This window comes from Schistocerca cancellata, chromosome 5 (genome assembly GCF_023864275.1).
Source record: "Schistocerca cancellata isolate TAMUIC-IGC-003103 chromosome 5, iqSchCanc2.1, whole genome shotgun sequence".
In the NCBI taxonomy this organism is placed as follows: Eukaryota; Metazoa; Arthropoda; class Insecta; order Orthoptera; family Acrididae; genus Schistocerca; species Schistocerca cancellata.
Window position 1 is genome coordinate 833,934,443 of NC_064630.1, and position 22,011 is coordinate 833,956,453.

General features: G+C 43.2%; 1 protein-coding gene across 1 annotated transcript in view; it reads left to right on the top strand.

The window, feature by feature from the left end:
* Window positions 1–22,011, top strand: part of LOC126187948 (ATP-dependent RNA helicase DDX51) — a 191,725-nt gene that overhangs the window by 145,534 nt on the left and 24,180 nt on the right. The window contains exons 9-10 of the mRNA XM_049929324.1: window positions 46–211; window positions 16,614–16,748. Coding sequence (XP_049785281.1) covers window positions 46–211; window positions 16,614–16,748 — 301 coding nt within the window. The remainder of the gene's footprint in view (window positions 1–45; window positions 212–16,613; window positions 16,749–22,011) is intronic.

Consider the following 22,011-nt stretch of genomic DNA (forward strand, 5'->3'; position numbering starts at 1 on the left):
CTTGCCAAATATCACTGTGAAAGAGTATGTATTTCATATTTCCAGTCTCATCAGTACTGACGCTCTCGCCCGTGGTATGGATATGCCTAACGTCAAGTATGTAATATCCTATGACCTTCCAAAATACATCAAGAACTATATTCATCGAATAGGGAGAACAGGGCGTGCAGGAAAATCAGGCAAAGCGATTACACTCATCCTTCAAAATCAAGTAAGCAGTTCATTCTAATTGCACTATTGGACATTCAGCACAACTTTTGGTTAGTTGTCTGGAAAACTGTATATATTTTTCTTCATTAAACATTTTTTTCTAGTTTTTAAACTGTAATATGGAGACAAGAATTCTATTCATATCGTAACATAGTGCTGGCATGTCCTAAGATTAGCCGGCCAAAGTGGCCGAGCGGTGCTAGGCGCTTCGGTCTGGAACCGCGCGACCACTACGGTCGCAGGTTCGAATCCTGCCTCGGGCATGGATGTGTGTGATGTCCTTAGGTTAGTTAGATTTAAGTAGTTCTAAGTTCTAGGGGACTGATGACCTCAGATGTTAAGTGCTCAGAGCCATTTGAACCATTTGTCCTAAGATTACCTTCAGACAGTAGTCTGCTTCAAGCTGAAATGCTTGTGGTTGCTACTGCTTGGTAATTACCTTTACAGGTCTCATATAATCCCAAAGTACTCCTCCGCAATAGCACTCTCTGTGCACTGCCTCCCTAGTCACCCCTGCAATTGTTTCTCCCCTGCCTTACCACCACCAAAACCACCACCACCACCACCACCTCCTCCTTCATCCCTATTTCAGCAGTGTAAGGAAAACATAGGTTGTAAACAGTCTTCATGGGTTTGCCTCCAGATCACATTGTGCAAATTGCACAATATTTCTACATCTACATTTACATTTATACTCCGCAAGCCACCCAACGGTGTGTGGCGGAGGGCGCTTTACGTGCCACTGTCATTACCTCCTTTTTCTGTTCGACTGTCTGAAAGCCTCCGTGCACGCTCGAATCTCTCTAATTTTACATTCGTGATCTCCTCACGAGGTATAAGTAGGGGGAAGCAATATATTCGATACCTCATCCAGAAACGCACCCTCTCGAAACATGGCGAGCAAGCTACACCGCGATGCAGAGCGCCTCTCTTGCAGAGTCTGCCACTTGAGTTTGCTAAACATCTCCATAACGCTGTCACGGTTACCAAATAACCCTGTGACGAAACGCGCCGCTCTCTTTTGGATCGTCTCTATCTCCTCCGTCAACCCGATCTGGTACGGATCCCACACTGATGAGCAATACTCAAGTATAGGTCGAACGAGTGTTTTGTAAGCCACCTCCTTTGTTGATGGACTACATTTTCTAAGGACTCTCCCAATGAATCTCAACCTGGTACCCGCCTTACCAACAATTAATTTTATGTGATCATTCCACTTCAAATCGTTCCGCATGCATACTCCCAGATATTTTACAGAAGTGTTTGTTCCGCTATCATATAATCATACAATAAAGGATCCTTCTTTCTATGTATTCACAATACATTACATTTATCTATGTTAAGGGTCAGTTGCCACTCCCTGTATACTACAGCAGAGTAACTGTCGGATATCTTCAGGTGGTTCAGCCTTGCTTGTGGCTAGGTACGAATGAAGGAAGGTATCTGCACTTCAACCCCCCCCGTTTCTAGAACACGCATGCGCAGTGATCTGCATATAGATGGTGCCACACTCAAACACCCTCTGCCAAAAATTGCAGAGCGGCTCTCCTGCACGTGCACTGTGTGATGCGTTAACTTGCACTGTGTGATGCGTTAACTAACAGTGCAGCCAGACTTCACTCATTAAATACCATACTAGACCAACATTATGATGGGTGTGTTGTTGAAAAATGTTGATTTCTGTGTCCTGATGTAATAGCAGCCAATGCAGGGTTCCAGTTTGTGCTCAGTTGAAATCCCGCATCCCTGTTGATGAGATTATGGGCTGTACGGATATGTATTGCTTCTTCAATTATGCAATCCCAATGATTAAGGAAGCAATACATATCCGTACAGCCGAAAATCTCATCAACAGGGATGTAAAGATTTTGGTTTATTGTTTGACCTGGAGGAATATACTCCTGGTGAGCTAATCCTATACTATCAAAGAATGTGATCAACATTGTCTTTGTCCTCGTAGGTTGTCATTTGACTCTTTTCAAGGCTGATGATCCAGGATTCCGCCATTCAGCACTTCTACGCTTCATGTGGTGGTCATACTGGTAGCACCAACTTTAATCCCCAGCAGTGATCTTTGACAGAAATGTGAGATCAAGTCTGGCTCTATCCAGTCGTTCTATTGTACAATATACAGTAAATGAACCTCCACTGTGCAAGAGTGAAGGTATGTAAATACATGCATAATTACAAATTTATATGCTTTGTTTTCATCTGGCAGAGTTTTGCGTAAGTTTCCCCAAATTTTCACATAAAAACTTATGACACATCATGACAGTTCTTCTGACATTACCCATAAAACTTGGTGGTCTTCTTGCAATAACTGCCATACCCCCTCCACATTTGCTTCGGTATGTGCTCTGGGATAGTTTTGCACTGAATCTCTGCCTTCACGTAAACCTTTTGTGCCACTCAAAAACATGATTTCTTGGAAGTGCCTCACCTGCATATGCGTGCATTATCATTGTCCACATTTGCTAGGGATTTTCTCGAGCTTAACACAGAACTTAATGTTCACTTTTTGTGCGCAGTCAGTATCCATTTTGTCGCAATAGCTGGGAAACATGGCCAACGTAATTTCCAGGATGTGCACAAGAAGGTAACATAAAAGCAACATTTGTTCCTTTATAGTATTGCAAACTCGGGGGGAAAGGCTGTCTGGAACTTTTAAGGCAGAGGGAATATACAAGAGTATAAATTTGTAGTTATGCAAGTATTTACATACCTTCACTCTTGCACAGTAGATGTTCATTTACTGTTTATTGTACAATAGAACACTAGAGTATTACACTAATTGATAAATAATATGTCATTTCTCTATTTTTGCTGTGACTCTAAATTTGTTTATTGTTGTATGTACACAAGTAATATTGCCATGTTTATTTGCATTACATTTCATTTCTCTTTTTTTTTTCCTCATATCAATTAGGGAAACCTGTTTGAATTTCCTCTCCAAAATCGTTTTTTCTACGCAATTGTGTGCACTTTAAAATAGTTCCAACAGCTTGAGAAATCTAAGAGTGCTGCAAATTGCAGAACATTAGTGCTTGCAATAGCTTCTTCAGGCATATTAATTTATGTAGGGACACAATTTTGCTCCTCTTCTTCCTTTGTTTCTTCATGATCTCCATTTGTGGTACAGATTTCTTCCAAATCTGTTGCTGAAGTAAAAGTGAGTGATCTGGCAGAAATCATCTGCACTACATGAAATATTTCGCATTTTAATTAAAATCAACAGTTGCTACTGGATTTTCATGTGCTTTGATGGCCACAGACGTGTCTTGTTCTTGACCTGCAAACTCCACTTTGTTGAAGCACTTTGTTTCAGAATGAGATTTTCACCCTGTAGTGGAGTGTTCTCTTTTGATATTCTGTCAGATTAAAACTGTGTGCCAGACTGAGACTTAAACTCAGGAACTTTGCCTTTCGTGGGCTAGTGCTCTACCGACTGAATTACCAAAGCGCAACTCATGACCTGTACTCACAGCTTTACTTTCACTAGTACCTGATCTCCTACCTTCCAAACTTCACAGAGGCTCTCCTGCGAAATTTGCAATACTAGCCCTGCTGGTAGAAAGGATTTTGTGGACACATGACTTAGCTAGCCACATCCTGAGGGGCGTTTCTCGAATGAGATTTTCAGTGGAATGTGTGTGCTGATATGAAACTTCACGGCAGGTTAAAACTTCATGCTGAACCTAGACTCGAACTGGGGACCTTTGTCTTTCGCGAGCAAGAGCTCTATCAACTGTGGTACCCGAGAATACACACTTCGCTGCAGATCGAAAATATTCAGGAACCATATCCAAGCTGTGGGTAAGCCATGTCTCTGCAATATCCTTTCTTCCAGGAGTGCTAGTCTTGCAAGTTTTGCAGCAGAGCTTCTGTGATCGTTAGAAGATAGGAGATGAGGTACTGGCAGAAGTAAAGGTGTAAGGATGGGTTGTGAGACATGCTTGGGTAGCTCAGTTGGTAGATCACTTGCCCACAAAAGGCAAAGGCCCCAAGTTCGGGTGTTGGTCCGGCACACAGTTTTAATCTTCACAGGAAATTTCACTTCATTACAGTTTTGGGCTTTATTTCCCATACTGCCAAGCCAATCCAATTTACTACATCCAGGACAGAAACCGACCACACAAGAACAAATGCGCTTTCAACTTCTTCAACACCAGGAATAAGAGACTGTATCAATAATCTCCTGTAATGGGACTGGAATAAGTAAATAACTATCTAGTCCATGAGTTGTGAGAGGCTAATTGAACCTGGTGGTAACCAAGCCAATTGCACGTCTGATTACTTGATTTTTGGGCAGCAGGTGGCATTTTGTAGGAAAAGAACAACTTGGCGATTTCCATTTTTTCAGTTTGGTATTGAAACAGCCCAACCATTCATCCACAAGACTGCTCACCATCCACGCCTTTTTATTACTTCGCAGTGTGACTAAAAGCTTATTGACATCTGATGTGGGTTTGTTTTTTTAATGCAGTTTTGCTGGCTTTCCAATCACCAGTGGCTTCTCCATTTCACCTAATATGTTTCCACACAGCAGTACAGTGTTTCTTTAGTAGGACATTGGTCCAATGATGCACTTTTCACCTCGAATAGCTAGAGATTTTGAAGACAGTGCACAATAAAACAGTCCTGTTTTATTGGCATGGAATATGTCTTTCTGGTCATAATTCACAATTACATTGTAGAGTATTATCTTCCACTCTGTTGCTACACTTTCCTGCAAATCGTTAGCTTTCCCGCACACTTCATTCCACACAATGTTGAAACAGTCCAGCCATCCTGTTGATGCCTTAAAGTCCATATTTCCAAGCTCTTTAGTGACTTTCAGAGTTTCACTCTGCATCATGGGTCCAGAAAAGATAGACTTTTCCCTCTTACACTTGCAAACTATTCCCATACTGTCTCATTAATTTATTCATTTCCCATGTTCTTTATCTTTCTTTTCATTTCCCCATCCCCTTTCATCTATTTATCCTGTGTCTTACCTTTGTTTTTTAAAGTATGAAAAATTTGCAATTTACCACCTTTGAAACACAACATTATTTCACACACAGAGAGTTTGTCTTTCTCACTTGCCTCAAATACCTTAACCTTTTCGTTAAATTTCAGTGACACATATGTTTTGTTCAACATCACATTATCACATAAAAGTGCTACTATTCAATTGAAAGTGGCAGAAAGTAATGCAGGTAGTGCATTTCTTTCAAATGTTTGACGTTGGCGAGTAAGACCACTGCTTAACATTACAGCACCCAACTCTTTCATAGCACAGATTACAGCAGAGTGTTCGTAGCTACCCAGCAATGTTCAAGTGTGCACCCAAGCATGTCAGTAATAATGGGAAACAAAAAATGCTGACAAACAGAATGCTCATGAACAAATCATTGCCTCTGATGTATCAACGCTGCACGTCACTTGTGTGTTGTTGCACAGAGCATCGCAGTTTTCTGTCCGTATCAGAAGCTCTGCATCAGTCCAAATCTCTCTTCTTGGTTTTGTGCCGCTCAACAGCATTGTTAGGCTATACAATCTTTGTGTTAAAAGTAGCATCCTTGTATAGTCATGAATAACCGATGTACTCAGTAATAAAATTTAAATTGTATCCTTCTATTACTCACCAGACTTACCTCCTTATGTAACCAAAAACTTTAAAGAAAATCCTAGTTCGCTTCTACATATGTTCCCCAGTCGTACTGTAATCATCAGTAGAGACTTCAATATCCAACAATCAATTAGGGAAATCACAGTTATGTTAATGGTGGACATGATAAAACATCCTATGAAACATTACTAAAGGCTTTCACTGAAAACTACCAAAACACTCAGTTTGGAACCCCACTCGTGACTGAGTTGCCGCAGTTCTTAGCACACTGGACTTGCGGGAGGATGACAGTTCAAACCTGCATCTGGCCATCCAGTTTCAGGTTTTTAGTGATTTCCCTCAATCACTCTAGCAAAAGCCAGGATGGTTCCTTTGAAAGGGCACTGCTAATTTCCTTCCTCATCCTTGACACCATCCAAGCTCGTGCTCTGTTTCTAATGATGTCGATGTCAACGAGATGTTAAACCCAATCTTCCTTCCTTGTTTTTTCACTCATGATGGAAATGTATTGGACTTGACATGGTTGTGGCAACAAGAGACCTAAGCACACTGGTGCACAGAGCATGTGAAATCTCAGACCATGGCAGCTTAGCAGCTGAATTGCTCTACAACACCTGCCAGATGAAACATGAAAGACCGAAGAAGCCGAGACCACAGCCTGCAGAGGACCAAGACAAACTGGCTGCGACTGTGATTATACCATACATTGGGAACACATTAGCAGAGAGCTGCAGAACACTCCAAAATTACGTGTCAGGTGCGTGTTTCGCCCTCCGTCCAAGACAGAAACTTTTATTAGTGTCAGTCAAGGATGACTTAAGACTCCGGGTACAGGCAGTTTACCACATCCCTTGCCAGTGCAAAAATGTATGTAGGCCTGACCATCTGGAAAGTACAGCAGAGATGCACAAAGCATGAACACCACATAGACAACATACAGCCAACAAAGTCCACTGTGGCAGAGCAATGCATCTCCCACGGACATGACACGAACTGCGATGGCACAAAGGTGTTGCAGCAGTCGAATACCTTCTGGGATTGTACTCTTAAAAAGCCAATGGAGATCGGAGTGTAAGACGAGCTAATAAATAAGTACAGTGGCTTTCAGTTAAGCAAGGCCTAGGATCCAGCCTTGAGTACGATCAAATCACATTGGCATTCTACACGGAAATCCTATCCCGTCAGGATGTATGAAGAAGACGCATTGTCACCTCAGCGGCTGAAATCTGCACGTGGCCATGACCACGAAAAGATTGTGGTTCATGATGTGTCGTGGAGTGCCGCACTTCCCCCACCACCCAGCGCCATGCCTCCCCCACCACCTGCCATGGACTGCATGGAGGCACTGAGACGGTGGCTGCGGAGAGGAGGGGGGGGGGGGATAAAGAATAATCAAACAATGGAAAATTCAGTATGGAATGTAACACTATTATGAAAAGGAAAGTTGCTACTCACCAAATAGTGAAAAAAAAATGAAATGATTGTATGGCATTGCTGGCTGGGAGGCCCCATCCGGGGAAGTTCGGCCGCCAAGTGCGACTCTTATTTCAGTCAACGCCACATTGGGCAACTCGCGTGCTGGTGATGAGGATAAAATGGTGATGAGGACAACACAACACTCACTCCGCAAGTGGAGAAAATCTCCAGCCTGGCCAGGAATCGAACCCAGACCTGCTGCATGGGAGGCAAGCATGTAGCCACTCAGCTAAGCAGGTTGAACGCAGACAGGCACAACAAAAAGACTGTCACAAATAAAGCTTTCAGCCATCAAGGCCTTTGTCAACAATAAACACACACACAACTTGTAACCGCAAGTGGCCAAAAGCTTTATTTGTGGAGGTAAAGACTATGTAGAGCCAGCATCCATCAGAGGTCAATCAGTCTCCAGGAACTCTTGAAGATGACAAGAACTCAGCTTGCCGAAATATCTCACCTGTGAACACCACCATCCTGCTGAATACCAACAGAATATTCAAGATTTTTGTACACCAGGAAAACTTAAAATAAAAAACGCTGCTACTCCAACTTCATTGGTGATGCAAAATATTACGACCTTGCTGCAGTATTTGTGCATTGTCCAAGAGCAGTGTCCACTTTTCAGCATTTTTTCTTCAGTATCACGTTGTCCAGAAAAATGACTAAATTCTCAGGTATACCAGACTCTATTTTTTGAAAATTATTATCTGGTGATTGAGGATAATATGTTGCTTAATAGTTCTTGGAGTGAGTATCCTGCATAGTGATTGCTGAAGTTATCTTTACAAAACACCAACATTCTTCGGTCTTGCTGGTGTTTTTCATTGTACCAGGCTACTGTCCATAATTTATATGCCGTGTTTCGGAAGCAAATCGCAGAAGCCTTATTGGCCGTGTAGACAATTAAAATATTGTGGGCCTACTTTTTGAGGAGTTGTGCCTTCACAGTTTTTTGTATGGTTGGTTACCACATTTAATTTTGGTCAGTAGTTCATCCAGACAAAACCAACTCTCTCGAGCATTCTGCTTCAGATAAGAGTAAATATACTGCATTGCAGTATTGATTTCGTTTGCATAAAGGCCCCTTTTGTAATTTCTCCAGTCATTGGTGCTTGGTACAATTTTTTCATACATGAGTTGTGATATTGCACATCGGCTACAATCAAATCGTTTATCTTCTTGAGACACTCAACAATTGCTCAGCCCCAGTCATCATTATGAGTATTATGATCGCACAGATGTGCCTGTTTTTGTTTCGCTATAAACTCCGCTGTTATCTCACAAGTGCACAAAAAAAAAAAAAAAAAATGATCTCTGAATGAGGATGGTGAAGTAGAAGTGGATCACCTCCTCTACACAAAAATGCAGAGATTAATTTCTACAATCAAAAATCCAGGACCTAGTAATGACAATATTATGAAAAGGATAAATTGCTGCTCACCACATAATGAAGGTGTTAGTTGCAGACAGGCACAACAAAAAACTGGGAAACAAGTAAGCTCTTAGCCAAAAGGCCTTCTGAATTAGACAAAACACACGCATAAAAACATACAGATATTCACACAAACATAACTCTCACACACGTGACCATTGTCTCAGCTGCCAAGTCTGGCTCTCTGTTACTAAAATACAGCTCTCAGAACTGATCACTCAGTTACTTGTTTAGACATATGGCCTGGAATTTCATTCCACTTTTGTATATGTAATCCTTATACCTTTTGTCGTGAATCACAATAGAGCAGCGATTAGCAGTCCAACAACACTTTATTCCATAGTCACAGAACATACAATATAACAAGTCAAAGATACATTGTCCTAAGAGTAAACAAACAGTCTCTCACTTGCGAGAAGTACATCACTCTGTGACATCCTCCCCACCCTGGTCGACCTCCAAAGGTACGGCCAGCTGCACAGGACGACTAATGATGTGACCTTCTGGTGTCCGGAGTATTATCGTCCTTACCCTGCCGTCTCTTCCTGGTAGTACCTTTTCTATCCTGGCCTTCTTCCACATATGTCGCGGACGAAGGTCCTCTTGGATCAGCACGATGTCGCCAGGGCGAAAGGGGATGACTCGTCCCGATGGGCGTTTAACTTCATGGTAGTTCCGGAGCTCCAATAGGTATTCTTTAACCCAACGGTTCCAAAAACTGTCACAGAGTTGCTGTCTCAGTCGAAATTCCTTTGTTAAATTCGTGCTCGCTGAAGGCTCTGGTCCCGTCGGAATAGTCGTAAGTTTTTCTCCCGTCAGAAAATGGGATGGTGTGAGTGCATCACAATCATCTCCTGGTGTGATGGGCCTGGAGTTCACCGCGGCTTCAATACTGATCAAGGTGGTGTTCAGTTGTTCCTCAGTGAGCTTTGCGAGTCCCAGTACCTTCCGTAGGCAATGCTTTATAGTGCCCACCATTCTTTCCCATCATCCTCCCCACCAAGCCGCACGGGAGACAATGAATTTCCAAGTAATACCGTGGTGGGCGAGGAACTGATAAGATTTTGTGGTGGTTAATGCCTTCCAAAGTTGGGCTAGTTCCATATTCGTGGCGTGGAATGTTTTCGTGTTATCTGTATATATCGTGTGGGGTAGTCCGCGTCTTCCGGCGAATCGCTGAAGTGCCATAAGAAACTTGTCCGTTGACAAGTCTGTACAGAGTTCGAGGTGGACAGCTCGTGTGGTAGCACATGTGAAAAGAGTGATATATGACTTGTGCGTTTGCTTCCCCACTTTGATGAATAGTGGGCCAGCAAAGTCTATTCCGGTTACAGCAAATGGTTTGGCAGGTGAAACTCGTTCAGGTGGCAGCGGTGCTTCGATCTGTTGCCCTCGTGGATTCTTCAAGATCTTGCATGCGAAACATGAGTATAGGATTCTTTTGATGGCCTGACGAGCTCTAAGGATCCAAAATTCGGTTCGCAGTTCGGATAGTACAGAACGAACACCAAAGTGATGAAGGCGGATGTGTGTCTCTCGAATAACCAATTGTGTGAAGTGGTGGGAACCGTCAAGGAGTACAGGATGTTTTTGTTCCCTATTTAGGCTAGTGCACTGCAGTCGACCTCCTAGACGTATCAGTCCATCTTCTAGGAAAGGATTGTATCGTGCGATTTTTGACTCTCTTGGCAGTGGTAAGTTATTCTGAAGTGCATGTAATTCGTTGGGGAAGGAATCTCTCTGGCCCACTCGAATCCAATACATTTTGGCAGCTGATAATTCGGTGGCTGTAAGTTCTCCTGAAGATTTATTCTTCTGACGAATGTTGTGTAGGAAACGGAGAGTCCATGCTGTGATACGAATGAGCTTCCAGTACGAGCTGAATTTAAGTAAGTTCAAAAGGCTGGTTGGCGTAGATATCGACAAAACTTGGCTCTGGGTTTTCTTCCTCTTTTCTTCGGGAGGAAGTCGTACCATCGTTGGAGTATCGTTGTTTGGCCAGCATTCAGGAGGGCGTGTAAGCCAAGGCGGCCCATGCCACCAAATATCCAGAGAATTCATTTGGTAGCCGAGGAGTCCACGTGAGAGGTGGTCAGCAGGATTGTTTGGTCCTGGGCAGTGTTTCCATTGCGTGGGAGTCGTGTGTGTTTGTATCTCAGTTACCCGATTACAAACAAAGGTCTTCCATCTGTTAGGATCACAGTGAATCCAACTTAGTGTTATTGTAGAATCCGTCCACAATATCGCATGGGCAATTTTAAAGTCTGTTGCACGGCAAAAGTAACACAATAGTCTGGTCCCAACTACTGCCGCTAAAAGTTCGAGTCGAGGCAATGTCACCTTCTTAATAGGAGCAAGTCTGTTCTTGCTACAGACTAAATGGGTTACGACGTCATCATCTAAGACAGTACGAATGTACAAAGCTGCTCCATATGCCTTTTCCGAGGCGTCACAGAATACGTGCAGCTGAGAGTCTCTTCCATGAGCTGTAGCAATCCATCTAGGGACACGTATATGTGACAATGAAGGTAAGCTAGATATCCAAGCGCGCCATCGTGCGCCTAAGTCCCAGGGCATAAGTTCATCCCAGCCAATTCCTCGGCACCATGTGTCCTGGAATAGCAATTTCCCAACAAGAGAAACTGGGGAAAACAGTCCGAGTGGGTCATAGAATTTAGCCGTACATTGTAAAAGGAGTCGTTTGGTGGCTGGCTCTTCTGACGACCTTCTGATGATTTCGCTAGGATCAATACAGAAGTAGTCACCTGCGGTGTTCCAGTCTACACCTAAAACTTGAGTCTGGGTGTGGAGTTCTCGCCCTTCTGCCCTCCAGATAGTGTGGAGTTGTTCACAGTTGGTAGCCCATTTTGATAAGGGGAGACTGATCAATTTCATTAGGGTTACAAGTTCATAGTATATAGTTATCACCAAATTATCACCTTCTACTGAGATCACAAAATCGTCCATGTATGCAGTCTTGTTTATAAGTGGTGCTATGGTGGGAAATGCTGTCATACACTTGTCGGCAAGTTCTCTTAGTGTTGCAGAAAGTAAAAATGGGCAGCAGGTCAGGCCGAATGGGAGTCTGTTAAAACGGTATTCTGTTAGTTCGTCCATCGTTTGAAGATTTCCTGTTTGATCCTGGCTAATTTTGAACCAGAAAAATCTGGTCAAGTCTTTGTCCTTTTCGCTCAAGGTTAATTGAAGGAAAGCTTGTGTGATGTCCACGACGATAGCCGTAGAATATAATCTGAAACGCAGTAAAATTTCCAGAATCTCTGGTAATAGGTTCGGTCCTACTTCTAATACCTCATTCAGAGAAGGTGCATTGTTTTCGTGAGATGAGGCGTCAAAGACTATTCTCCACTTAGTGGTTCCGTATTTCTCCTTCCTCACTGCATGATGAGGGAGATAAAATAGCTCCTTTCCTGAGAGTGGGGTGGGAGCGACCTCTACTTGCCCCTTCGTAATGTAGTCTAGCATAAGATCGAAATACATTTGCTTAAATGTCTCTTGACGTTGAAATCTTTCCCTGAGGTGCTTGAATCGTTTTTCCGCGATAGGTCTGTTACTCGAAAGCACTTTATGTTGCATTTTGGGAAGTGTAATGACTGCCCGATGATCCTTTATAGAGAAAGATGCTCTAAACTCTTCAAGAAGTCTCGTATCCTTGTTGTTCACAGGTAGATCCTGATCGGCAGTAATCCCTATAGTTTCCAAGTCCCAAAAGCGTCTGAAATCATTGTCAGAGTGCAGAGGAGATCGGTCAGTCTGAGCAAAATTTACCACGGTTGCATGCACACAGGCTTGTGACTTGTTACCACTAAGTATCCAGCCAAACAGAGAAGGAACTAACACTAAGGTTTCAGAGATGCGTATGGGCGAATTGTGCTTCACTATCTTCCAATAAAAATCGCCTCCTACAAGAATCTCCACGGGAAGAACTTCTGTTGAATCGGTTTTCGGATCTGCTAGCGTAATCGTACGGGCATCTGGTAAACTCTTTTATATGTTGTGGAACTGAAGGCTGGTGAGAAATAACGTGAGTACTTTCGAAGGCAGTAAGTGGCACTGAAGAATTCTGCCAAAGCCCCTTCATATTAAACTGAACAAGCCTGCGGTGGCGTGGGCGTGTAGGGTTTGATTCAAAGGAACAAACGGTTAGTTCCTGTCGGTCTACCGTTTGCAGTTTCAGATCATCAATCAGCAATTTTGCTATGAAGCTGGACTGACTACCTGCGTCCAGTAGACATCGCGTTGTCTTGCTCAATCCTGTAGGTCCTGAGACGCATACTTGAGCTGTCTGAAGGTACGTATATCCGTGAGGAGCGACAGATACCTTTCCGACGGAGGTAACGTTTGTCTGACCCGCAGGACCCCTAATATCCTTTCGTTCCTCACAAATGGACTTATGATGCAGTCTTTTACAGTTAACACACCGAGCCTTTTCTTTCTTTTTGCAATTTGACACTTTGTGGCCACGTTGAAGACAAAGAAAGCATCTGTTTGCTAGTTTCAATTTATCTATTCGATCACTAACGCGTACGATCTTCTTACAGTCTTGCGCCCAATGACCGCCAGATTCGCAAAAGACGCAGAATGGTTCCTTTATCCTGGTATCCTTCGGAGTCGATCTTTTAGATTTCGCGTGTACGTGAAGTGTGGACGCTGTGGGAAGGTTACTAGAAGTGCTTGAAAATTCACCGCGTATCTTCCGCGTGGTAAGCGCCCCGTCGACTTCCTCGTTCAGAAACTCCATCAGTTGCAAAATGTCCCCTTCGGATATTCCTGTACGCTTGGCGTGAATTATCCAGCGGCGGCATATATCATCCGGAAAAGCGCGTAAAATTTTCGGCGCGAGGACTCGACCGTATCCGTTCACGTCTTCTCCAAGTGCCCGGAGAGCTTGAATACGTCGCTGGCATTCAATGAATGTTGAATTAAGTTCCTCTGGGGTGGATAGCTTAATTGGTTTTATGGCTTCGAGATAATCTAAGTGGGCTTGAATTATTCGATCCTTGTTGCCATAACGCGCTCGGAGAATCCTCTTCGTTTCTGCGTACGTCTCGGCCGTCACCGCAATACCGTCCACTAAATGCTTTGGTTCTCCAGAGAGATAGCCGCGAAGAAAAATGTGTTTATTGATTGTAGTTACCGTCGGATCTTTGTCAACCGACTGCTCAAACTGCTCCCAGAATCGCGCCCATGTTTCAATATCGCCTGAAAAAGGCTCAAGTTTGATCGGCGGAAGTTTTACTGAAGCTGTGGGAACACTCATTGTTACAGATTGTGCCGGCGGATTGTCGGGAATCTTTATGTCTGCTACCGATTTCGCAAGCTGTTTCTCTATTTCGTGAGACAATCGGGAAATTGTGAGTTTCGCGGTGTCTATATAATCTTCGCATTTAGGAACATCATCTTCGTATTTGCCATCGTCTAACAACTCGTGAATATCCTCATCTAATTTAACGAGGCAGTCCAGAACGCTTCCCAATCTGTCATTGTAATATTTATAATCCGCGATTTCTGATGTGTCGGGCAACCTTGCAACTTCTGCCACGAGTCGCATAATGTTTGCTCTTTCTCTCATACGTTTTCTCTTTAGAGAGAGTAATTGCGCTTCTGGTTTGTGGTCTGGCACGTCCATTCCGTCCGATTACTCCAAAGTTTAAAGCAGTGTCGGCTAGCGATCAGCTGGTCCTAGTAAGGCGTTATCTTTGGATCGCTAGTCGAAGTAGTTCAATTGATGGTCGCTAGATGGCAGCACTAGTCATAAACAATATGTAGGCGTAGCGTAGGATCTGATAATTCGTTAAAGCGCTAATCGAACAGCTACAATAGCAGTACACAGCGGCAATAATGTAATCAGTTGCCTTTACAAATGGCACTACAAAACATGTTGCGTGATAATTCAGTTGAACTTAGCTGTGTATGATGGCGGTTGTCGTCGAAGAGCTTGTTGCGTGGTGTAACAAATCGCTGCAGTAAACCCCGTCGTAGTATTGCCGCGTGACGTGCGTCCAGAATTCGTGTTTCACAACGGCAATCGTGGAAATTGTCTCGGGCAAAGTCTATTCCCGGCTTTCGGCACCAAACTCTTATGTCGTGAATCACAATAGAGCAGCGATTAGCAGTCCAACAACACTTTATTCCATAGTCACAGAACATACAATATAACAAGTCAAAGATACATTGTCCTAAGAGTAAACAAACAGTCTCTCACTTGCGAGAAGTACATCACTCTGTGACACCTTTATTTACATTGTCTAGTTTGTATCCATCTAAGTTCATCAATTCAATTTCTGTTACTTCCAAATTACACTCTGCATTGTGTAGCACAACTGTAAATCTATCTTTGAATTTCCCAGTTCCTCTGGTGACATAAGACGTTCATATTTCCTGTTTTGTTTTGATGAAAAACTGAATGTATTCTGATTATTATCCTTTGTGCCAAGCTGGATTTATTATTATTTATTTATCTTCCCATTAATTACTGCTATTGCGGGTGTAGTTATTCAGCAGCTCTGTCCTTTGGTAACATTTACCATAAGTAAATATCGGACATAAAGGAATTAGATAAATTGTGTTCTCATTAGCCGAATGCTTCTGGAAATTAGTTGTGCAAGTGCCATCTTAAAAGGACCATCAAGTTGTTGGCCATGCCATAAATGGTGCAACCACATGAGGGGCAGTATATCAGTTGCACCCACACGACATTTACTAGTTTAATGGAACATTTCATCCAGGGCTCAAAGAGTGAGATGACCTTCACATCAGTATTACAAGCGTTCTTGGCAATGTGGTTAATGATGTCAGTTCTGTAATTGATGTTACAGTATCAACTGTTATCTCTTCTCCCCAGAATGCTCTTTACTGGCATCCTAAATCAAAGGTGATATCACTGAGCTCTACCCTTGGCTTACAAATACCACTTACCTGTTATTTATCACCAAGGGACTTCAGTATCAATTCAGCCATTCCCACAACTACTCTCTAGCAGAATTGTCTTCGTGGACTTTTTAAGCCTCGGATCATTACTAACTTTATCTTGTACTTTTTTCCATGTCCTGCCAATGTTCTCGAACTCCTCATGTTGTCTGCAAGCTTTGTCCACAGTTTTGAACTTCAGCAGATGTCAACAATGAAGCTAGCAGACTTGCAGCATCTGTTAAACTACTTGCCCAAATTTGTGGGAGTGACCACAGTAGAATATAGGGCACACCTCACCGCCTCCGCAGGAAGAGGAAGTGTAGGTGCACTTTGAGAATTTGAGGGATATTAATTAATGAATCAATCAATTAATGCAGCATTGTAAGATGTTTGAAATTGGTGCATGTTGTACTTTCCTTTACATCTCATAACCTCACTGTGAGAGTATAGGACGATGTGTGACTGGGTGCGAGAACAGTAGAGAGTGATGAGAAGCTGCACCAAATCCCCCATGGAATTATGTGCCTCAGTATTCAACCGTGAATAGGTTGACAGTCCCTGAGAGTATGTCACTGTCCATTGACATGTAGTTTACTCCTCCAGGAAGAAGAGTGCTCATAATCTATAAGCCTCATTTTATTTTGTCAAAAGTGGTTACCTGCTTGTTTTCCCTCTATTTTAACTATCACCAAGCTAAATGGAGCACACACTTTTTATTTATTGTTTATAATTCATTATTGTCCAATTTTTCTAAATTTTTCGTGATTATGGCTTAGTGTGATACTTGTAAATGAGCAACCAGTCAAAAATTTACGGATTATTACTTTTAGTTTCTGTTCTATTAAGCTATTTTCAGTCTGATAAACTATAATAGTCCTATGTTATATGTTAATACAATACATTTCATACCTTCTTTCCCACTGTAATAGATTTCCAAATAAATGTGTCTTTCAGGTTTCCACCTTTCAAGATATGTTAAAGACTGCAGGGAAGAATTCTGTGCATGAGTTGGTCGTGTCAGAAGAGACACTAATCCCATTTGAAGAACGATATAAATCAGCTCTGGGGCAACTGAAGCAGGATATGGAGGTGAGTGTTGATTCTGAATTATTTGTCAATGTTGTTTCTGGAGATAATGACGCTGTACCCCTCCCCACCAGGAAAAACTACACTAATAGCATGTACCGTATTTACTCGAATCTAAGCCGCACTTTTTTTCCGGTTTTTGTAATCCAAAAAACCGCCTGCGGCTTAGAATCGAGTGCAAAGCAAGCGGAAGTTCTGAAAAATGTTGGTAGGTGCCGCCACAACTAACTTCTGCCGTCGAATATATGTAGCGCTACACAAGCATGCTTTGTGGGCACAAAGATAAATACTGGCGCCAAAACCTTCTTTTTTTTTTTTTTTCCGCCCTGAGTTTCGACCACTGCATTTTCATACATTGTCCAAGGAAGTAAATACAAATTCCGTATTGTTCATCTTCGAATGTAGCAGAATTTCAATGTACTAGGAAAATCCGACTGGCAAGACTGTTAGGGATGTTTGTCAATATGGCCAACTCTACGTTCCGAGTTTTTTCCTACCCGTGAGAAGAGATGGTTGCTAATAGGAACCTGATGAAATGTGAATCACATGCAGTATTCTCTTCACCATAAGAATAATACGAAAATAAACATTTTGCCATGTATTCTTTCGTGTTTGCTGCTCTCATTTAAATCCTGTCTGCCTAATAAACTACGAAACTAGAGTGAAACAACAGCAAACGCGGAAGAATATACGTATCGTGTCATGTTTATATTGGTATTATTCTTATGACTAATAGTGATATAGTCAGAAATGAAGCACGGCAACTGACTAGATTTTAAATGTAAGATGACTAATTTCTGTGCAGAATTTGATGTACTAAAGAAGCGGCCGCAAAGATTTTCAAACGAAGAAAAATTTGCGCCTAACTCTCGTTCAGAACATGTTCTATCATACGCAGTCTATTATTTGGTTCTTGTTGATCATTATCAAAGAAAGCAGCAGTGTAAGTAACAACAAACTGCAGTCTCTTGCCATTGTTTCTCTAATGAGACGATTCCTCTCTCTCTCTCTTTTCTTTTTTTTAATGCGGCGGTAGCGCGCACAAAAGCAAGGCATGCCGCGACAGGCATGCCGCGACAGGCCGTACACACGCACTATCAGAATGCGACAAACAATGCATGACACAGTACAGTAATGCATTTTCGGCTTAGAGTGACTGACGTAAACACCTATAACAAAGAAAACGGCACTTATCAGATCAAAGCAAAATAAGCAATCGATTCAAACCAGACGAAGCACGTGAAAAAGGAAGGGTACCCGCATAAATACGGACGGAGCGCCTGACGCATAGCAATGGCTACCTGGTAAAGCTTAACTGCTAAGCTTACGACTCGAACCAAATTACTGTAGCTGTATCGTCTTTCATTCGACCTAAATTGTGTCTCGTGTTACAACGGACCAACTTTGTTTCGATTTGGAGGTGCGGCCTAAAACTTTTCCCTCCCCTTGAATTTCGAGTCTCAGATTTCAGGTGCGGCTTATTCGGGAAATATTTTTTTCCTTTATTTCGTGTCTCATTTTTCAGGTGCGGCTTAGATTCGAGTGAGGCTTAGATTCGAGTAAATACGGTAACACCAACTACAGCCTCAGGAAGAGGGTACACGCTGTATACAGCTGAAGCCACTCTTTGATGATTAGATAATGTAAAGCTACAGAACTGTGGGGATAGCGAGTACTGTGTTTCACACACTGTTCCAAACAGTCTTGACATTTTCTGTGGGATCAAGATCGGGTGACTTAGTAAGTCAGTCAAGGTGTGCTGGGGTCCTCATGTGTTCATCAAACCAGGAATGCATGTCTGCGGCCCTGCAAAAGTGGCTGCTATCATCTCGGAACACATTCTCATCATAAAGATGTACAAAAAAGGTCGACACTTGGTCATTGGTAATGTCAAAATAGACACTGTGGTTCATGGCTGCGGTAATCTTATCGAGTGGACACACGTTGTGCCATGTAGAATGCCACCGAGACATCTCGAAGCCATCTGTGACTGAATTACTCCGTCCACACATTACATATTAAATGCCTCATTTGGGCGTCTGTGCACTCAGTAAATTACATCATTTGAAAAGAGACAACATTGTGACTCGTCGCACTGTACCGCGTGGTTCAATAAGCTGGTGTTCAGTTTCTGTGCCGTTTGACCCACTGAAGAGGTGAAGCTTTATGTGCTGCTGTCAGCAGTGACCTTTTGTAAGGTACCTGACTCCAGATTTCCAGTGCATTCAGTTCCTTTTACAGTGATCACTCGGAAACTGATTTACATGGCTGTGCATTAACTGGACAGTTTCAGTTCCTGTTAGGTTCAAAAGTCCTGGCAGTGTGATGCGAGACCTGTCTTCAGGCCCTGGCAGCTAGGCTCTTTTAACATCCACCATTCTTGTGTTGTGTTATGTGGCTGAGAACGGTATTCTGTTCCTCGTAGATGTGTCAGACTGGACACAGCCTGTATTTGAAGGCTCTTGAGGTGGACTGCCAAAAAATAAATGGATTACAGAATTTAAATTATCAGAACACATTTCAAATATTTTCCTCATAATGACAGCTGGCATTTTTAGAACTGTTAATATCGACTTATTTCGAAAAGGTAGCAGTTATGGCTGAACATTCAAGTGGTAGTCGAGCTCCGTGTAGCAGAGATTTCGGAGTGTGGCTTCTACAGAGTACTGTTGTGGGGTCAGGAGATCGAACCTGGGACTCCAGATTGCTGAGCTTAAGCCGAGACCCACCACACCGTATGTTGGCAGGAGATCGAGCAAGTTCAAGAGCGTCAAGGGGCAGTGCCTGCTCTGTCGGACTGTGGGACGAAGGTGGTTGTACTGGTCACCAATGGCCCTTGGGCCGCCCCTGCTCCCAGGAGAGGACCGGATTCGAACCCATGCCCTCCTGGGTGCTGTGCCGCAACTTGCCGCTAGTGGTGCTTGCCGGATGGCAACAACCACCGCCGTCTCTGGTGCTGTTGCAGTGCTGCTGCGCCTCCTGCAGCTTACGCCTCGCCCGGACCCCGGTACGCCATGTGGGAAGTGAACATGGCCCGTAGACTCGAGTAGAACCAAGCCCCACCTGGACCCACTGCAGACCACTGTCACTGCCCTCTTACAGGCAGACCATGCGAACTCCAAGTTCCAGGCTGCCATTCCGCCCTGCCCCGGTGTTGTGTCCATGGAGGTGGAATACAGCCCGAACAAGTACATAGAAACCAGAATACAAGTTTATGCTGAATACTTACAGCATTGCTGCCAGACTGGTCACTGTAAATGAAGACCATCACAGGTCCATCCCGATGCTCGACTGACCTGGCACACTCTGTCCCAAGCTAAAATTGCCCGTCTATTTATATTGGTTTCTCCCTTGCTTCTGACGTAGTGTCAGAGAGAGACAGGAACTACGGTAGGGATAAATTCCCACCGTAAGTCACTTACAAATCGCCACTCTTGGCTCTGGCCTAGTGCCCCACCTCATACTTAACAATAACTTAAAGCACTGCTGCAGTTTCGTGCCTCGTTGTTGCTCCACTCAAAAAAAAATCGTGCATGCAATACCGCCGTCGCAGCTCCGTGGCTGCAAGTGCCACGTTTACCTTTCCTGCCCCACTGGTTGTCGACTGTTACTGCACTCTGCCAGCTGCCCCAGATTTCATGGCCCAACTGCGCCTTCGTTGAATTTTGATAAAATTTCCCTTTCCCTCAGCTAAGACTGACACTAGCGCAGCACACTTCCCTCGTTTCAACAAGATTTGTGCCGTATCAAGATAAAACAGACGTGGCCTGTGGCTGTGTAAACATTCATTGTTCACAAAACTTACATTCTACAGACTAAAATTAACGAGAGCATCAAAACATTAACTCTACATTTATACACTGTTTACACGGGTTACCCATACCATAGTCAACTGCTGTGTTGGCAACTCCTCCACTGGTTCACGTTTGCGCATTCTCTACAAAGCTATACTCAAAAAGAAAGAAAGAAAAACTACACACCCTGTGGCTGAAATGCTCACTGTCATCCTGTTGCTCCGGTGCTGTTGTAACGTTCGAACGTGTTCCAATACTTCATTAACCGTGATAGATCCTTCCTGTGCATTAATAAAGGAATGCAACATTTCCAAAAACTCGGGGTTTAATGTGGAGTTCATATATGTCAGATTCTGCACTGGTGATATCTCCAGAACCCCTTCCAGATAAAACGACGTTCCCTGTGACGAAGTTAAATCTGTTTCACCCGTACGTGATGCTGGACGACGTAAATACTCCCCCACAATCTCACAAATCGTACTAATTATAATTATTCCACTCTCCTGCAGTTGCAGCCTCCTTATTTTATCCAATCTCTGATCGGTATAACAAGTGACCATTACACACATCGGCGTAAATACCAAATATAACCAATGTCTCCCTATCTTCTGGAAGTAGGAATGTGTCGATAACACCTCTTTCTCACAATCTGAGCCGTCGGTAATCCCCAGGAACAATGCAACTTTGCATGTACCACTATCTGAAAAACCGTTTGATTAGGGCAAATCATCACTCGTCCTTGTGTACAATGCTCCATCTCTGACAATGGTAGTACTCTGTGAGCTTCTCTGTTCGCCGAAATAAAAAGTATGTCTCGCGTCCTAATCTGCACCCATTTACTCCTGACTGCAAGGTCCAGATCCGTTGCTGTCCGCCTCCACTGCTGTGACCACAGATCGGCGTCCCCATGGCTCTCATCCAGCATGTCCACATACGTTCTGACCCTGAGAAGAAAAGGAACGAAACATACATGTACCACCTCTTTTCCACTACAAGTTACTACAACATCGTATGACATCCTCAAAAATTCCCAACAGTTCACTCTGCCCTTATAGAATTCTCTGAAAAAATAAATAGTCTCCCCCATACAATGACAAAAACTACAACAACAAGCAAAAAAACGCAACTATTATCGGACCCACCGAAAAGCGAGAAAAAGTGAGAGAAAAAAACACACAAAAAAATGCAAATTATCCCTTGATACAAAAACACAAAATGTAAACATGCCATACAATACTGCACATACAACAATTTACTCCCTCCGTGACCATATCGCATACCGAACGTTATGCGTCCGCTGTTGTTCTTCCACTGTGTCCTTCTTCCTCCGCTTGCTTTGCCTATCCTCTGCAATTGGGTCACTTCCCCGTAATTGAGGTAATCCATCCACCATTCCCTTGAATTTTTTCATCTTTCCCTTAGGTGTGTATGAATTCGTGATTAATGCCCATTGACCTACCCTGTACTGTGGT